At 41.4% G+C, this 16965-nt stretch overlaps 1 protein-coding gene across 3 annotated transcripts in view; it reads right to left on the bottom strand.

The window, feature by feature from the left end:
• The window catches only part of prex2 (phosphatidylinositol-3,4,5-trisphosphate-dependent Rac exchange factor 2), a 96625-nt gene that overhangs the window by 6298 nt on the left and 73362 nt on the right, over positions 1-16965 (bottom strand). For 2 of the 3 annotated variants that reach the window (XM_039789665.1, XM_039789663.1), the window contains 6 exons: positions 16907-16965; positions 16639-16753; positions 7371-7437; positions 4523-4713; positions 3861-3893; positions 1344-1446 (listed from right to left, as the gene is read on the bottom strand). The exon at positions 16907-16965 is cut by the window's right edge and continues 85 nt beyond it. In XM_039789665.1, the coding sequence (XP_039645599.1) occupies positions 1344-1446; positions 3861-3893; positions 4523-4713; positions 7371-7437; positions 16639-16753; positions 16907-16965 (568 nt within the window). The remainder of the gene's footprint in view (positions 1-1343; positions 1447-3860; positions 3894-4522; positions 4714-7370; positions 7438-16638; positions 16754-16906) is intronic. The other variant, XM_039789664.1, reaches the window with a different exon arrangement.

Consider the following 16965-nt stretch of genomic DNA (forward strand, 5'->3'; position numbering starts at 1 on the left):
TTGCCCAAATCACTCATGCATTCTCATTGTGAAAGATGTCGTCTGGGCTTGATGGATGTCGCCTGCTGGGACTGGATGCTGTGCAGATAACCTTTTTGTCAGAAAGTATGACTATTCAGCGAGGAAGAAGAGGTGTCATCTAAACCCTGTGTGATAATCATACTCATCAGATTCATCAGCCGATGTCTGAGAGCAAGGACACACACACACACACACACACACACACACACACACACACACACACACACACACACACACACACACACACACACACACACACACACACACACACACACACACACACACACACACACACACACACACACAGGCCTCTTCTCAGTGGCGTCTAGGTCAATGATGCAAGAAAACAGAAAATGTCTGATGGCGTATACAAAATGACACCAAGTAAAAAGTACTGTTTTACCTGGAAGCAGACAATATAGATTGACAGAAACAGCAACTTTCCATACCTGCAACTTTTCATATTCCTTCTACAAGATGGATTTTCTCCAGCCACATACAGTAGTACTCAAGGTCACACAATGCACAGAATTGCATCCTCCTGGCTGGTAGCCCAGTTCTCCGAGTGCAGAAATGAAATGCTTCTCCTCCCACAGGATCTCAGCCTCTCAACTAACCTCTCCTCTCACTGCAAACAGCAATATAACCACCTCTCGCAGAACTTCTAATGACTGTCTGAGGTATGGGCCAAGATATGGTCATGGCTTTTGTGGGGTGAAAATGTGTACGCATTGACAAAGCAATGTGAATTCCATCCCTTGAGTCCAAATAGACATGTGGATAAACAAACAAGCTCCAGACTCCTAACCAATATGTTCATTTTGTAATCATTCTTTTTCACTGCCTCATTTGGTCAGATTCATATTCTGGTTGCAGTGAATGCATATCTGATAAGATGGAAATCAGATAGGGGTGAAACGGGGGAAGACGAGCAGAGATCATGCTTGGGACAGCTGCAAACACTTATTTCATTACCCAAAAATATACTTAGTGTCGCCTGCAGTAATAGTGTCTGAGTGAAATCAAACAATGACCAAGTAAGCTAAAATGGCTTAACTGCTCTCTATATGCACCGTTAAAATCCATTGCTAATACTGTTTTGGCAGCCTCGTTTAACTAAATGAAGCATACAGTTTATCTAATGATTTTGGACGCAGAGGTTGCGCTGTGGATTGAAACACAAATTCACTCCGAGTGAGAAAATGTCACCGTGGGGACAGTAGCAGCAAAAGACTGCAGCGGTACTAACAAGAGGCTTAGTAGAAATAAAGAGAGAGGCTACGTACACAGTAGTGTTGTATGCATGTATGTGTAAAACATACCTGTTTCCTCATGACATCAGTGGCCTGCATGATGCAGCGAGGAGGCAGGCCGTGGTTTCGGGCCAGCAGGATGGCCTGCTCCAGTGTCACACTCAAGGTGCAGCTGTTGGTCAGAGAGGAAAATATAAGGTCAAGCTCGTATTATAACCATTATTTATCTTTCTATTTCACACATGCTGTCCTATCAAAGCATACAGTCTGTGCTTGACACAATACACAATCATCAATATTGACAATAAACACCTTCTCTGACTCAAATCTAACCCATTCCATTTATCAACATGCTTTCACTGCAATGAAAGTAGTCCTTGCAACAGACAGATATTGAAAGCGGGATCTGAGACTGAAACAAACATCGACTGAAGACAAAAGCACGGCAGACTCAAACTCTGGGCATCATCCAGGTATGTGTGCATTTTGCTCCTCTTGTAAAAGCTATAACATCGCTCATCTGCTCACTAATGAATCATTTTACTTGCCACTGAAATGTCACTCACAGCGCGCAAACACACAGCATCAGAATAAAAAGCCTCCTGATCTTTGCTTTACACCGGGCATGGGGGGATGTGGAGGTACACACTTTTGGGTTTTAGTTTTGGAATGTTTTACATTGTATGTGTGTTAAGGGATAGGGGGGCTGAAAAAAAAGAAAAGAAAGAAAGGGCTAAAACGGTGTGTGTAATGTTACCTCTCTTAAAAAAAAAGATGAGTGAGTCACAAACACACACACACACACACACACACACACACACACACACACACACACACACACACACACACACACACACACACACACACACACACACACACACACACACACACACACACACACAGGCAGACAACAGCATGTGGATAAATCCTTAGAAAGCTTGTGACAGGTGTCAAGGCTGCTAGTGACCTTTCTATGATAACAAGCTGTACCAGTATATCGATCAAGGGCCACTTCACTGCAAATTGAACTGTCCAATGCTGCCAGGCTCGGTTTCATTGAGTAACATTGCCATGGGGCTGCTAAGAAATATGAGCTATTTGTTTAATATCTCCCTCTCTCATGGTAGGGTTTCACACTGACTATAAACTGTTCTTAAAAAAAGGAGCAAATGTACAATGAGGAACTTATTGCTGCCAGAAGCCATTAATTTGAGTCAATCAGAGCAAGATTTATCCCCCTTGTGTTCTGGTTGCACAACTTCATGACAGTGTAACATGATGTGATAAAAGTAATGAACTCAGTAATCATCTCCAGTATGTGCCAAACAATATCCCAGTAGAGAATTGCGAAAGAATGTCCTTTTGCAGGCCACCCCAGAATATTTTAAGCACCCATTTTGGGCTTCCCACACCAATAAAGAAAGGGGGAATATTTTCACCCACAGAGGATCTTTAAATATCTCTTCAGCTGGAGCAGGATGAAGGAACTGCACAAAATCTGTGAGTTCCCTTTTCATTAGAGCTGGTGAGATAGTGTGAGGTGATTTATACCCATCTGTTTTATGTTGTTCCAGCCCATATCACATTTACACTCTGTGTTCCATTCTAATAAATGAGATGAAACAAGACAACGACAAACACAAAGATAGGGAAAGAATGACAGAGAGGAGCGGAGCAGAGAAAAGTCCAAACATTTATATCTGAGAAATAACTACTCTGTGAAATTTGACTATAGTGAATAAAAAGAGAGTTAGTGCCTTGGAGTGTGGATTAAGCTTTGTGCTTTTGATACTTTTCTCCCCCTCTGCTATCGTTTGTTTTGCTGTCAGACAGTGAACGCTCCTTTTGCCTCTCTCATGGTTTTTGTGGGGGTGATGGACAAACAAATCTGGAGAAGAAAGGAGCGCTGCTGCATATTGCAAAATGCTGATGCCTCCAAAATATCAAGCTTTCACTGTTATTAAAACTCATCCATCACGTCAACTAATCCCATCAATAGTGCCTGAGAAGGCTGCCACACTGATAATGCAATTTCCACATTACTAATCTACTGGCTTGGTTTCATAGGTTTTCCCAATGATACCAGATTTAGTTTGTGTGCTCACCATTGAGCAATACATAGATTATTTGAATATTTTAATGTTTGAAGTTATACAGAGAAAGCAGTGAAACTGGTTTATTCGTATATAATCTGGGGTTATACATAAAAACCTTGACTGCCAAAGTGAATGACATTGACTGTGGATACTACATCAGGCAAAGCCTTGGTAACTCACTCTTCTGTGAATCCAATACGCCCATCAGTCAGCAGCTTTGGAGGGTAAAACAGTGTTTAAGGGGAAAGCCAGTTCACAAATAATCCAAAATATGGCATGGGCCTGTCACCTGCTGTGTCACGGTACACTTGGCCTGCCTGTCTGGGTGAGTTGTGGCTAGTGTGTATAATTGCACAGACACTCGCACGTATACGCACACATGCTGTGGGTTAATAAAGTAGTAGCAGTCGTTGCACAGACAGGAACTTTCTATTAGAGCTCAGGCAACCAGGCGGCTCCATCTACAGCACTTTATCAAGCCATCACTCACATTCGGCGAACGCACGAACACGGGCGTGTGAGCCTGCACATGAGACAAAAGGATATGGAAACTGTCATGGGGTAAGGAAAGAGGGTATCAGAGAGACAGGTGGGCAGGTGGAGAGAAAGAGCAAAGTATTGGATGAAAAATGAAAGCTCAGGATCAGTGGTGACAAACGATCAGGATATTTCTGTCCTCATGCATTGATAAATGGTGCCCTCAGCAGCAGGTAAATTAGGCTACCATATATAGAATTCAATGAGAATGGAAGTAATTGACCTGTCTCCTTCCTGTGTAAAGTGCTCTGCCTACTTATAAGTCCCTCATCTGGCCTGAGAAACAATGGGCCCTATTAAGTAGAATATGCAGCTGGTAATTAATGCAGAGAAATGTGTATTAATAGAAAATCCCGATGGTGAGGAGTGCAGGGTTCTTGTGAAATTGAGAGGTAGACAGAGGGTAAAAGAAGGTGCTGAGAACCAGGGAGAAACTGTGGTATAGACAGTAAAAGGTGAGAAGAGTCAGAATGCAAGAAAGATGGGAAAAAAAGGTAAATTGCTAGAGAGCTGTCAAAATAAAGGAAACGAAAAGCAGGAACGTATAATTTAACTGGAGGCGGTTCATTGAGTGCTGGAAGATATGTACTGTAGTATATGTGCCCACACACTCACCGATGAACGCCGCTGTTGCACATGACAATGTGTGTGGCTCCCAGACGCGAGCAGAGCTCAGAGGCCACAGTGAGCAGCCCCACTCCAGAAGCCCCGCAGGCAGTGTACTGACAGGCAGCAGTGCGGCGACAACTGATAAAACTTTCCATCAGACGGTACAGCTCCTCCAGAGCATTAAGGGGGCGCATCAACTGGGCAGGAACAGACGGAGAGGGGTAAGTGCAGGATCCAACAAGGAACAAGAAAAACAACTGGGCTGTTTATGAGCAAAGTGCATAATAAGAGTTGATCTGGTGATTACGGGGCGAAAGAATATTATATTAAGTCTGATTTTTTGTTGAGTAACATTGAATTACCTAAAGATTCTATTGTATGCTCTGATATTAATTGTAAGAACTCTCAACATGGTATTGAGCTGTGCTCCCTCTATGAGAATATTGTGAAGTCCCTCCTGGTTTCGAGCGGGCCTCTGTATAAGACACACAGATTGTACAAGGTCAAGCCAGGCTGGAATGGCTATGTGGAAGAGACACATGCTGAAGCAAGAAGGGCCTTCAAAGCATGGGATGAGTCAGGCAGACATAAACATGGTCCCTTATTTGAATATAAGAAGCGTGCAAATGCAAAGTTTAAATATGCTCTACGTTTCATTAAGAGGAATGAAAATGCAATGAGGTCTGACTCTCTTGCAAAGAAGCTGCGAAACAATAGTCCTATTGATTTCTGGAAAGAAATCAAAAGAATGAATAATTGTAAAACATCGTTACCAACGAATATTGATGGTGTTAGTGGCTCAGAAAACATTACTCAGTTGTGGCAGAAACATTACTATGAGCTGTTTAACTGTGTTAAAAGTAAATCCTTTACAGTGGGTAACATTGATGGTAATGAAGATGCGACAGTTCTCCCTCAAGAAATATATGATGCAATTATGATGCTAAAAGATAATAAGGCATGCGGTATGGATAAGATATCTGCAGAGCATTTAAAATTTGCTAGTAGAAAACTTTGTCCCCTAATTGCTTTTTGTTTTACTGGGTTGTTAGTCCATGGCATTTTACCTGATTCTATTTTACCTGTCACATTAGTGCCTATCATCAAAAACAAAGCTGGTAAGATTAACAGCTTGGATAATTACAGGCCTATAGCTTTGGCCAGTATTTTATCCAAGGTCTTGGAGAGGACTATACTGAATAGGCTGGAACGGTCTGTCCTGACCTCTGACAACCAGTTTGGTTTTAAACCTAAACATGCGCGGTATGTGTATTTTTTGCCTTAAAGGAGGTTTTAGATTTGTATAACAGGCATAACTCCACAATTTTTATGTGTTTTATTGATGCCTCTAAAGCCTTTGATCGTGTGAATCATGAGAAGTTATTTTACAAATTGCACAGCAGAGGGACTCCCAAATATTTGGTGAGAATCTTGGCTTTTTGGTATGCTCATCAGTCAATGTATGTGAAATGGGGTAACTCTATGTCTGCCCCATTTAATGTAAACAATGGAGTTAGGCAGGGAAGCATTTTGTCTCCTTTTCTTTTTAATATTTATATGGATGATCTATCAAAGTTGCTAAACAATTGTGGAACAGGTTGTATGGTTGGGGACACCATTGTAAACCACCTGATGTACGCAGATGACTTGGTCATTCTCTGTCCATATAGTGCTGGCCTTCAACAGCTACTAAGGGTCTGCTCCCAATATGGCTCAGACTTTGATATTAAGTTCAATTCTACGAAGAGTAATATAATGATTGTTAGAAGCAGGGACGACAACAAATTGTCATTTCCTGATTTCTCTCTCTCTGGTACTGTCCTTAAAGTGTGTGTTGAGGTCAAATACTTAGGGCACTATATAACTGATGACCTGTCTGATGATAGGGACATTCATAGACAGTATTGTATGTTGTATGCACAAGCTAATATGCTGAATCGCAAATTTAGCATGTGTTCACTGTCTGTGAAGACCACGCTTTTTAAAGCTTTTTGTACTCCAATGTATACTGCCCATTTGTGGCGGCGCTATAAAAAAAGCAGTATGCAGAAACTCAATGTGGCATATAATGATGGCATGAGGCTGCTGCTTAAAATGCCACGATGGAGCAGTGCAAGCCAAATGTTTGTAAGTGTCAATGTATTCACCTGTCCTGCTGTACTCAGGAATCTCATGTACAGATGTATGTGTAGACTAACAGAGTCATACAACAGCATCATTGCAACACTAGTGAACCCTGCATTGAGTGCAGTTAGGTTCACTTCAAGATTGTGGAACCACTGGCGTTTTAATCTATATGCTAATATCTGAACACTTTTTTGTGTATTGTGGAATTTTGACTGTTGTAGACATTTCTTATTGTATGTGTTTTATCTTGTATCTGTTTGTATTTTGCTATGTTTTTGTATTGTGCTATGGACCATTTGTGTGTGTCCTGAATAAAGAATATGATGATGATGATGATGATGTGGTCCTCTGTCAGGTAGAGTCAGATTGTGCTATTAAAGCATATATATAATAAAAGAGAGCTTCCCACTGGGAAAACATGCTCATGTCAGCTTTATAGTGGTATCTTCAGGTAATATAAGGTAATTCCAGGTATGATTGGGTGAATACTTTTGGGATTTATTGTATATTCACACTGATGCAGTCAATACCACTCGCTAAAGTAAACAGGTATTTGCTGGAGCTCTTCTTTGCTCCATTTTACACATCAGTCGACTTTGCCCCTGCCATTCTGGAAGTTGTTACATGTTCAAGCGCTTCCACACTGCAGCATTAAGATCTAATCCTGTTCTTCAGTTTTTCCATGATGTCATGAATGCAGTATGAGGTTGTGTGAGGTCGCTCTTACCTTATCTATGATGGCAGCTTTGGGTGCAGAGCTAGGTGGCATGTTGGACTGGTCCAGGTAGAAAGCCCTAGGGGGAGAAACAACAGTTCACACATGGGAGTGATTCTTACTGGTATATCTGCACTGCGGTGGGAGAAAACAACAATCACACACAAGTTGTTTTTTATTTAGATGCTCTGTTGCTTAAAAAACAAACTGTGGCATTCTTTTCTCTGCATCATTAGGTCATCAGGAGCACTGGCGACTGCCTTTCTGGGAAATGTAGGCCACCTGCTCATTATGGAGCTCCACCATCTGACTATCAATCATGAGAGTAACTTGGGCAGTGCTCAGAAGAAACACAGACTAAGCATCTCTTGTCCTGGGCATCACTCCAAATGCCATTGCCTCATTCATTCATGGAGTACAGTTGATTTGGTATCATTTTCTTTATTCGTCCACCAGAGGCAGCACTGGACTGGTGTGGTTATGCAGACAGAGGGGATGTATGCCGCAATGAGTCCATCCGAGGTGAAGTGGTGCAAACTCAGCAGTCTGTGACTCCATCAAATCTCAGTAATCCAGCAGTGTGCTATAAATAGGTACACTACACCACATTAAACCCCTTGTAATACAATCACATACTCCATTACTTCTTTGCCGGAAGCAATAATAATAATATACAACACACAGTCACCCTTGGAGTACACATTTCTGAAAATAGTCTAGGAAATGTTCAGTTTGAAGAGCTGCAGCAACGGCAGACTTTAAGGGAGGGAGATTGTTTACAAGAATCAGTCAAGCAGGGCTCATTCATCTACATTCACTCTGCTATTAAGTCATTAAAATCAGGCCAAGGAGGCATTCATCACGACTGTGCTATTTCTGCCAGACATAATATTAATTAAATGAATTAATCAGAGTAGAGTTAACAGATCCCTGATTCAAGATTCTATAGTGATTATAAACCAGCCAAGTTGAAATGAAAAGTCATCCAGAACAATTCACACAAAAACATTAATGATATACTACCAACGTCCAACTGTAGGAAACATAAGGGCACCCACTAAGGCTTTTAATGCACATACCGTAAACGTGACAAGGCTGTTAAACCTCTATACACTTCCTTCATCCATTTACGCTAATGAGGATATGTGAGCAAAGGTATTCACTTTAGCTCATTCACAAATTTACTACCCAACATCTATCTGACATACAGACATGAGTAACCTGCCCATTTTATATCTTCACTAGTTTTTCCACATATTTAATCCCTATCTGGCAAATTATTCTTTAACCTTGTGGCATGCTCTACTAAATGGCTACAAGCAGAGTTTGCTAAGGGTTCAGATGGAGCTAGCAGCCTGTGAAAATTGGCTCAAGATGGCCTTATCATTCAAAAGATGCGCACGGTGGACCGAGAGTTACACCGCTCCATCTCGGCGTGGAACACACACCTCTTGAACTCCTCTTGTAAAAAGCATGGCATGATGGCCACAGCAATGTACATGAGGGGTAACAGGCCAATGTTTTGTTGGGTTCACTGTTTAAAGATCTAAATATTTGATTTCCACATTAGGGTTTCTACAGTAAACACCTGCCATCCATAATGTGTCTGTATGTGTTTAGTACATCTGTGTGTGTGTGTGTTTAGTACATCTGTGTGTGTGTGTGTGTGTGTGTGTGTGTGTGTGTGTGTGTGTGTGTGTGTGTGTGTGTGTGTGTGTGTGTGTGTGTGTGTGTGTGTGTGTGTGTGTGTGTGTGTGTGTGCATGTGTGTGTGAGAGAGATTATGTGGTGCTACAGTAAATGAAAGTTAGATTCAACTGTTTTCTAACAAAACTTCGTTCTTTTAACAGGTCAAGCAAAGAGAGTGCCGAAATTGAGTGAGGCGATTAAACGCTACAAAACACAACAACACAAAAGAAATCAAAACCTTGCCCTGAAATTGTTCCTATTCTGGCTCTTCACTGCAGGTATGGCCTGTTATCTGTCTTCTTCAACTGTGTGCTGCGAGTCCACTCACCCTTGTCCCTCCCGCTTATCGGTCGGCTGCTCAGACTTTTATCTTAGAGCTATATAATAGAATCTGTCTTGACTTCTGTATCGCTGCCCAACTGCATCTGCACACAAAATAAAAGACACTCTTTTCTGCTCTTGCACACTTCTTTTGCAGAAGCAAGGTCACAATACACTATGATTATCTTATCCTCTTGCTGTAGGAGTTATTCTAAAAATACCATCAGCCACAGCTTGAGGAGCAGGGCTGACTCTCCTGGAGGTCTTTAATGACAAAATAATAGGAGTCAGACTACAAGTGATGTGTGGTTTAAAGAGGACCTGCATCACATCTTCTAAACTGGTGAGGTTTGGAGAAAGAGCACTTCAGAAACATTTATTATGGATGAAAAATGAAATTGTAAGCCCACACACGGTGTGCAAACACAACTCCTTGAGGCTAAGAACATATTACACACATTATATATCTATGTTCTAAATCCACTGGGTGTCTGTTATTTCTCCTCCAATCTACAGTGGCTCTCAGGTTTAAGCCCCTGAACTCCAGCTGCCCCATTTTAATGGCAGCACATCGAGGGCCCACAGACTTTTACACAAGCTTATCGTTTTACCTTACCATTCTCCAACATTAAAGTAAAAAAATAACAGCGTCTCTACTTAATTCTCAATTATTTTTAGGGGAATTTTACGCCAATCAAAACTTCAACCCACCATCTGTCAGCCAGTGTAAAATGAAAACAACACACACACACACACACACACACACACACACACACACACACACACACACACACACACACACACACACACACACACACACACACACACAAGCCAATCGGTTTTTACACAAGACTCTAATGGAGGATTTGGCTGTAGGCCAGAGATAACCTGCTTTCAGTGTGTGTAGCTGTTTTTTTTATTTTTATTTTTTTTATTATTGGGCCGATGAGGATACTTTAATCTCTTTGTTTCTGCTTCCGTCATGACAATAAGACACTCAAGGCCCTTTACAGCACGGGAGCATTAGTAGTCAAAGAAGAAGGATCTGAGGCGCAGATGTGTTCAGGAGGAGTAGCGTAGGAATGGGCACAATTAGCATGACATCCTCCATTCAAAAAGTACAAAAGAAACAAAAATTATCCCTGAAATACTTTGAGAGACATTTAAAAAAAAGAACATAAGGACACAAGTAAAGTGTCTAGGATTTATAACATTATATGTGACCCTGCAGAGGTGCATGCTGGTCCATGTAAATCTGCCATGATGAATGACACTCACAGTTATTAAATCCCCCACAAACCCCTGCAGTGTGTGTCAGAGCTGCCTATAGGGGATAATGAAGGCTTCCAGGAGGCCTTACATGCCACACGGTGATGCTTCTGCACTGACACCAGCGAGATGGAGGTCATTTCCTTATCCTACGCCTGCTTCCTATTTACACTTCCCGAAAAATATTTATGACCAGCTATATGTCATAAAGGAGCACATGCCAGCAGGAAAAGCCTTCAAAGCCACCTGAGATAAATGCTGATATAGAAAGTATATGTATGGCATGTTTTGTTTGTTGGTGTAATATTATAAACTTAACACAGTGGACAAAAAAAATCCCTGCATTATTTCACAGATGTTGACATTTATATCAAGGACAAGGCAGACATTTTTAAACTAGTGACAATCAGGACCAGGAAACAAACGTCCAGTCCTTGACACCCAAAGCAGGTTAGTATTAATGGGGTCTTAGTGTCAGAGCCAGTTAAAGACATATTATCACTAAATCATTGTCACTGAGGACACACATGCAGTTACTGTACATATTACAATGTCTTTAAAAGGCGAACAAATGTACAACCCTGATGCTGGATATAAGTAGATGCAAAGTATTCTTGACTCCTCGCAAAGGTTTTTTTTAACATAGAAACTGCCGAGGAGATGAGTCAAGGTCTTTTTTACAATATCAAGCATCACTAAGTGTTGAACTGTCATCATTACGGCCACTCAACGATAGAATCAAAGAGAAATGATAAATGGAACCCGGTCTCTGATGCTCAGCCCTACTCTGCTTTTGAAACAGGGGTTCAGTGCACACTAGCTGGAGCAAAAAGAAGCCCCACAACATCCTCTGCGCTCTTGTGAATTGGGACTCCCTTTGCCGGTGCAAAGACTGTAGGATTTTCATTACTTCCTAAAATGAGAGAATGCAGAGAAAAATAAAGCTCTATTTCTGTTTAGTAAAAATATGTCCAAATTGCCATTGCCTCTCTGCTAAAGCTAGGATAATACCCATAAGCAATAGCTCAAATAAGACCGATTTTTTTATTCTGTGAGAAAAAGTAAAATGACTTCTCAGGTTACAGATGCAGCCATCCAAGAAATCCAATTTTAAGCAAACTAGCTGCCCTGCCGCATTACTGCACTGAGGAGCTTATAGTACTAATGCATGTCACATGGAAGATGTGGGAACTTGCTGCAGTAGCTATTGTTATATTAATCATTGCTGCATAGCCCTGCCCCAGGGAGGACGAGAAATACCATCAATTACATGAAGCAATTTTGCTGTTTGAGCAACAGATTTGTGGTGTTGTTTTGATGTTAAGCGCAGCGGTGGGTTTGTGTACTGAACAACTCGAAGCAATGTCACGCTATCCATCGTCTTGTTCTTTGAGCATATATTGTGGAGGTGTCCTCAGGGACCAAACGATATGATTTATGTAAAGCTAGTGGTCAGGGAGAAGAGTTGTTTGTGAGGATGCAAGCAGAAGTGGATACATGTGTATATTCATGTAACTAAGACTAACGAAGCCTTACCCAATGTAGCGGTCATCAGCGGTCATGAACTGATCAGCTAGTTGCATTAATCATGTTGTTACAGCACTTTTAATGAGCATATCTACACTCTAAACACAAGGTCGCGTCCGAACAAGAGTGAGAGAATTGATCCCTGCTCCAGCCACAGGGCAATAGAGAAGGAAGGAGTGACTGCTGTGCTGAAACTGACACCGACCTGCAATAAGCATCAATCATTTTTGCTTAATCAAGACAAACTGCACTGCAGTGGTGTGATTACCAATTCCCTATAGCTGATGGGAGCGCAAACCCTACAAGCACAAATGACTTGGAAGCTGTGCTGTGCGGTAATGAACAATGGATGTTTAACTAACAAAGCCTGAAATACAAGTCTGTAGTAAGGATAATATATACCATTTGTTGGACAGTGCTTTTAATCCAAGTGTACTGCTTATCTTTCAGCCACCATGCTATCATTATTGAATATTAATATCCACATGAGATGTGGAAATTTCACAACTTTCTTGTGCCAAAGATTTCCCCACTCCTGCCTAATGCATTTTAATTAGGGAGAAAAGCCTAATGCCTGCAGTGCAAGCATTCTTTCTCAGCTGTGGCAGAAGTTATTGATTTTAACACATCTGCTTACACTCAGGTTACAGTTATACCTGCAACAACAATATATGAACATGGCAGACATATGATTTACCAGCAGAAAACCTTGCAGTACTTTCCACTTCATTCATTCACACTGTTGTATGTACCATGCTCATTAAATCGATAGCAAAGGAGCACGCAAGAGGAAAACCTAATTCCCCCCTGATATTTCCTGTCAATAAGACCACAATTAGATGAAACCACGAGCATGCAATAATCGCTTCCTTTGAAAAGTAAAAAACATTTGCAGATTCTGTTCTGGGTTTCCCCTCTCCACTCTGTCCTCTTTGACTTGCTTGCACACTCTCCTCCTCACCCCATCATCCTCATCCCTCCGCTGAAATCCCCTCCATCTTTCCAACCTGCTCTGGCGATATATATTCCCCTTTCAATTTTCCCTCATCCATTCTCACTGTGTCCATAAGGAAAATAGGTTTTCTGTTCAAAGCATGCCATTTCCTCCCTTTTTCAGATGTTGCTTCTCCCTACTAGAGAGGGGGAAAATGTATGCATTTGCAAATTCATCTCACAATTTGTGACAGAAAAATTAGAGACGATTAGCTTATCCCCTCCATTCAGCTCCACAATGTCTCCCTGCTTTTACGTGACTGAGGAAACTGATACGTGGCAGGGATTCAAATCTCTTTTACCTAAATGCAGCTGAGATGGTTTATGAAAGCTTGAAAACATGGGTGTGTGTTCTGGTTCTACATATGCTGACTACTGTGGCACCAGCCATGTGCTTGTGATTTGGCCTGTGAGTTTATGTTTTGCGGAAGACTTGATTGACTTCATCAGGCACCATGGCTTTGCTCGGATCTTGGTGTGAGTATGGAAATCGTAAGCCAGAGACAGAGGCTGCTGGGAAATCTTACAGTAACCCTGACAGTAATATCATTTACTGCTCTGAAATAGGATAATGCCCACAATGCACACTGGCAAAGACGTCAGTGGAGGAGCAAGATGAAAACAAAAAAAGAAAGTTCATCTTGAAAGCAAGTTTCATCTTGCGTGTTCCACATCATAACGAGCAGCTGTTTAAGTAAATATAAAAGATAACAATAAGAGCATTTGTAAGCAAAAATGCTAATTCTTTCATCGTCATCACTAGGACTTTTTTCCACATGGAATGTTAATAGTTAGAAAACCTGATGAAGGTCTGAGACCGAAACGTTGTATTTTTCTAATAAATTATTGCTTGCGTAATGGTCAGTGTGCGGGATTTTCTCTCTACTAATAGTTAGAAAATGAAATTTTGGCACTTAAACAACAATATCGCTCTATCTCTACCTATCTTCCCAAATGCATATGGGGGTCTGAGGTGTAACGGGAATGTGTTTGACAACATGAAAACATGCAAGTATCGAGGCCCTGCAATAAATTCAGATCAGCATAGCGTGTGCTGTTTCTGTCTGTCAGTCAGCCTCTGGCTCCGGCCCACGGTGTGGGTTTAACCCAACACTGCCGTGGCCGGGCTCCAAGGATAACGAGGTGCCTGAGGTTGTAACGCTGTAATGGAGAGAGGAGTGACATCACAGGCTGGTCTGTGGTCAGCCGAAAGACACATGGCAGCCGGCGAAAGAAAACTTCTGGTAACATTAAATAGAGAGAGACAATGTATTCACTGACTGGTGAAAACCAGCTGGGAATATTTACTTTACTACGATTAATACAAGGAAATACTACTGCGTGGGAGAGAGGAACGTGTTTCTGGTGCAAGTCGCCTAATAAAGTCTTGCTAATGTTCACTGTATTATTCCACGTGCACATGAATGACTCAGCAGTCATTTTTTATTTAAAGTACTACTTTAACCCTACAGCTTGGTGAATCGACAAGTTCATCAACAAAAATTCACCAGCAAGTATTTTGATAATTGATTCATTCATTTTCATTACTTGGAAAAAAATTTATTTTACTTGCACGAAGAATTGTTCTTTAGCTACTGCATATATGTCAACTCAACACCAACTGATTCAGCCACTGTAGAACAGTATACAAAGTAGGAGACCAGGAAACTGTCTTGAAAGCTCAGAGAGTTGGCTGAAATGATCTGGATTTCTGGCAGGTTTTGCTGAAAAGGAGATTGAGTATTTGAGTACAGTGTCAACCAGCTTCACTCCAGTTGGGGTTTTGAAGCACACAGCTTATCCACATCACTACCCAGCACCCCTAATGCTCCCCACATCACCAGCCTCACTTGCCTGTCAGACCCACATCTGCTCCGTGTTACTGCTGGAGCCTCTGCTGTCGATTCAATTAGGCTCTTTCTGTACAGGTCAAACTGAAACGTACAGTACACGTGCAAACATACAAAAACACAGGCTATTCGGAATCATATGGCTGAATTCAAGTAAGCTCCTGCTTGTACGGTTTGAATCATTAAACCACATGTACATAAAGCTGAATTCATGTTAAAAGTTGCCGCAGGCACATTTGTGCACATAATATATCTCTCCTTGTGGTATTTTAACTAGAATAGTGACATTTTATAGACTGATTGTGAAGTAACTAACTGCAGTCTGCAAACAACGACTCAATAAAATTAAAGAAATACCACAAAATGCCAATACTCCTCTATTAAACGGTTGTAGAGTCCCAGAAGATCTGCCAGACAATATAATTACACAAAGAGATAGAAGGCCTGATGCACGAAAAAGATTAAATGACCCACCAAAATTTGTTATCCACAACTGCGCTTTGGGAAATCTGACACTCACAGAAATTAAAACGCTTAAAGTTCTTTTTACTCGTCAAGTAAACACTACGATTAAATGAAAAATTGTCAGCGGAAAGCCATCGCAGTAAATTAATGTCTTGTTGTGAAGGATCGGCACTGATGTGACACGTGACTGCTGAAGCTGTAAATCATTCAGTCCCCCAGAGCAGATTGTCCCTAAATAACAAGATGGAGTTTTGCTATGAGCTCTGCTCTGTTTAATTATCCACACAATCAGCAGCAGATGTTTAATTGAAGCCGACGCATCATACAGTTGCCCTCTTAGGTATTCAATCAGGCAGCTTCAAACAGCTTTCCAAGAGTATGATTATTAAGCAAAATGGTATCAGTCTATATTGTTTAATCTTGATATTAAAGTATCTGTAATGTGTCCAATTAAAAGACTTCAAGAGGATCAGGTGTAGGTGTGTTACTATAGATCTATCTGCACTCACACCAACATAGGACATTTTGCAAAAGCCACATCTTCTGTCTTAATTACACAGTCTTTACGATTTTCTCATCATGAATTCTTAATGTGTCTTGTGCATTCACAGGCACTCACATCATTTCATACACAGCTGGTTTAAATGTGATTTTCAGTCACGGAAATAAAAAAGGTAGCATCTAATATGAAACTGCATTGATATCCATACAGTGGACTGTAAAGTTCGGACTCTGACTCATACATTCAGGAGATTAAATAAAGCCAGGCCCTTATTTTCATCTCCCAGAAGTGTCTGTTTCTGTTTCCACCTCATTAAATTATCCACGCCTGGCCAATCACAGAGGGTATCGGGTGTGCAGCAAACCAATGGGGTGTGAGGTAACTGAGTGCAGCAGCTGTACAGAAGCACTATATCAGCGCAGGTGACACGCTGGGCACTTTCATCCAATCACTGTAGCCCCTGCTGTGTGTGATTCGCAACCAATCATGAAACACACCTGCTGCGTTTCTCTCAGCCAATCACCTTGAGGCCCTGCTGGGCGTTGTGAGTCAAGCCTGACTGAATGGGAGGTCGTCTTGATTTATATTAGATCTAGAAACTTGCAAGATCACACAGAGGTGTAGCGTCAAAGTAATACTTTGTGTATATGTTTTGTATGACGTACCTCAGTCTCTTGTAGTACTGTTTGACCTTATCCAATGAGGCAGCATTGATTTGGGCCTGGTATTCCTCCACTGACACATTGTCTCTGTAGTAGTAACCCTCCATACTCTCCAGCGCTAGAGAGGGATAAAACGAAAGAGTGAAAACAAAGTAATAGAGCCACTGCATGTACTGTGAATCTACTTGCCAGTGTTTTCAATCATCTATAAAGCGACTTTCATCTCTGCACTACTTGCTGACTTAAAGTTCCCAAACCGGGCTCACTATACCTTGTGTAAAGAGCACAGGGTAGATTTTGATGCCTCCTCCGTTTTTCAGCCTGTGAGGC

This window comes from Perca fluviatilis, chromosome 22 (assembly GCF_010015445.1).
Source record: "Perca fluviatilis chromosome 22, GENO_Pfluv_1.0, whole genome shotgun sequence".
NCBI classification, from domain to species: Eukaryota; Metazoa; Chordata; class Actinopteri; order Perciformes; family Percidae; genus Perca; species Perca fluviatilis.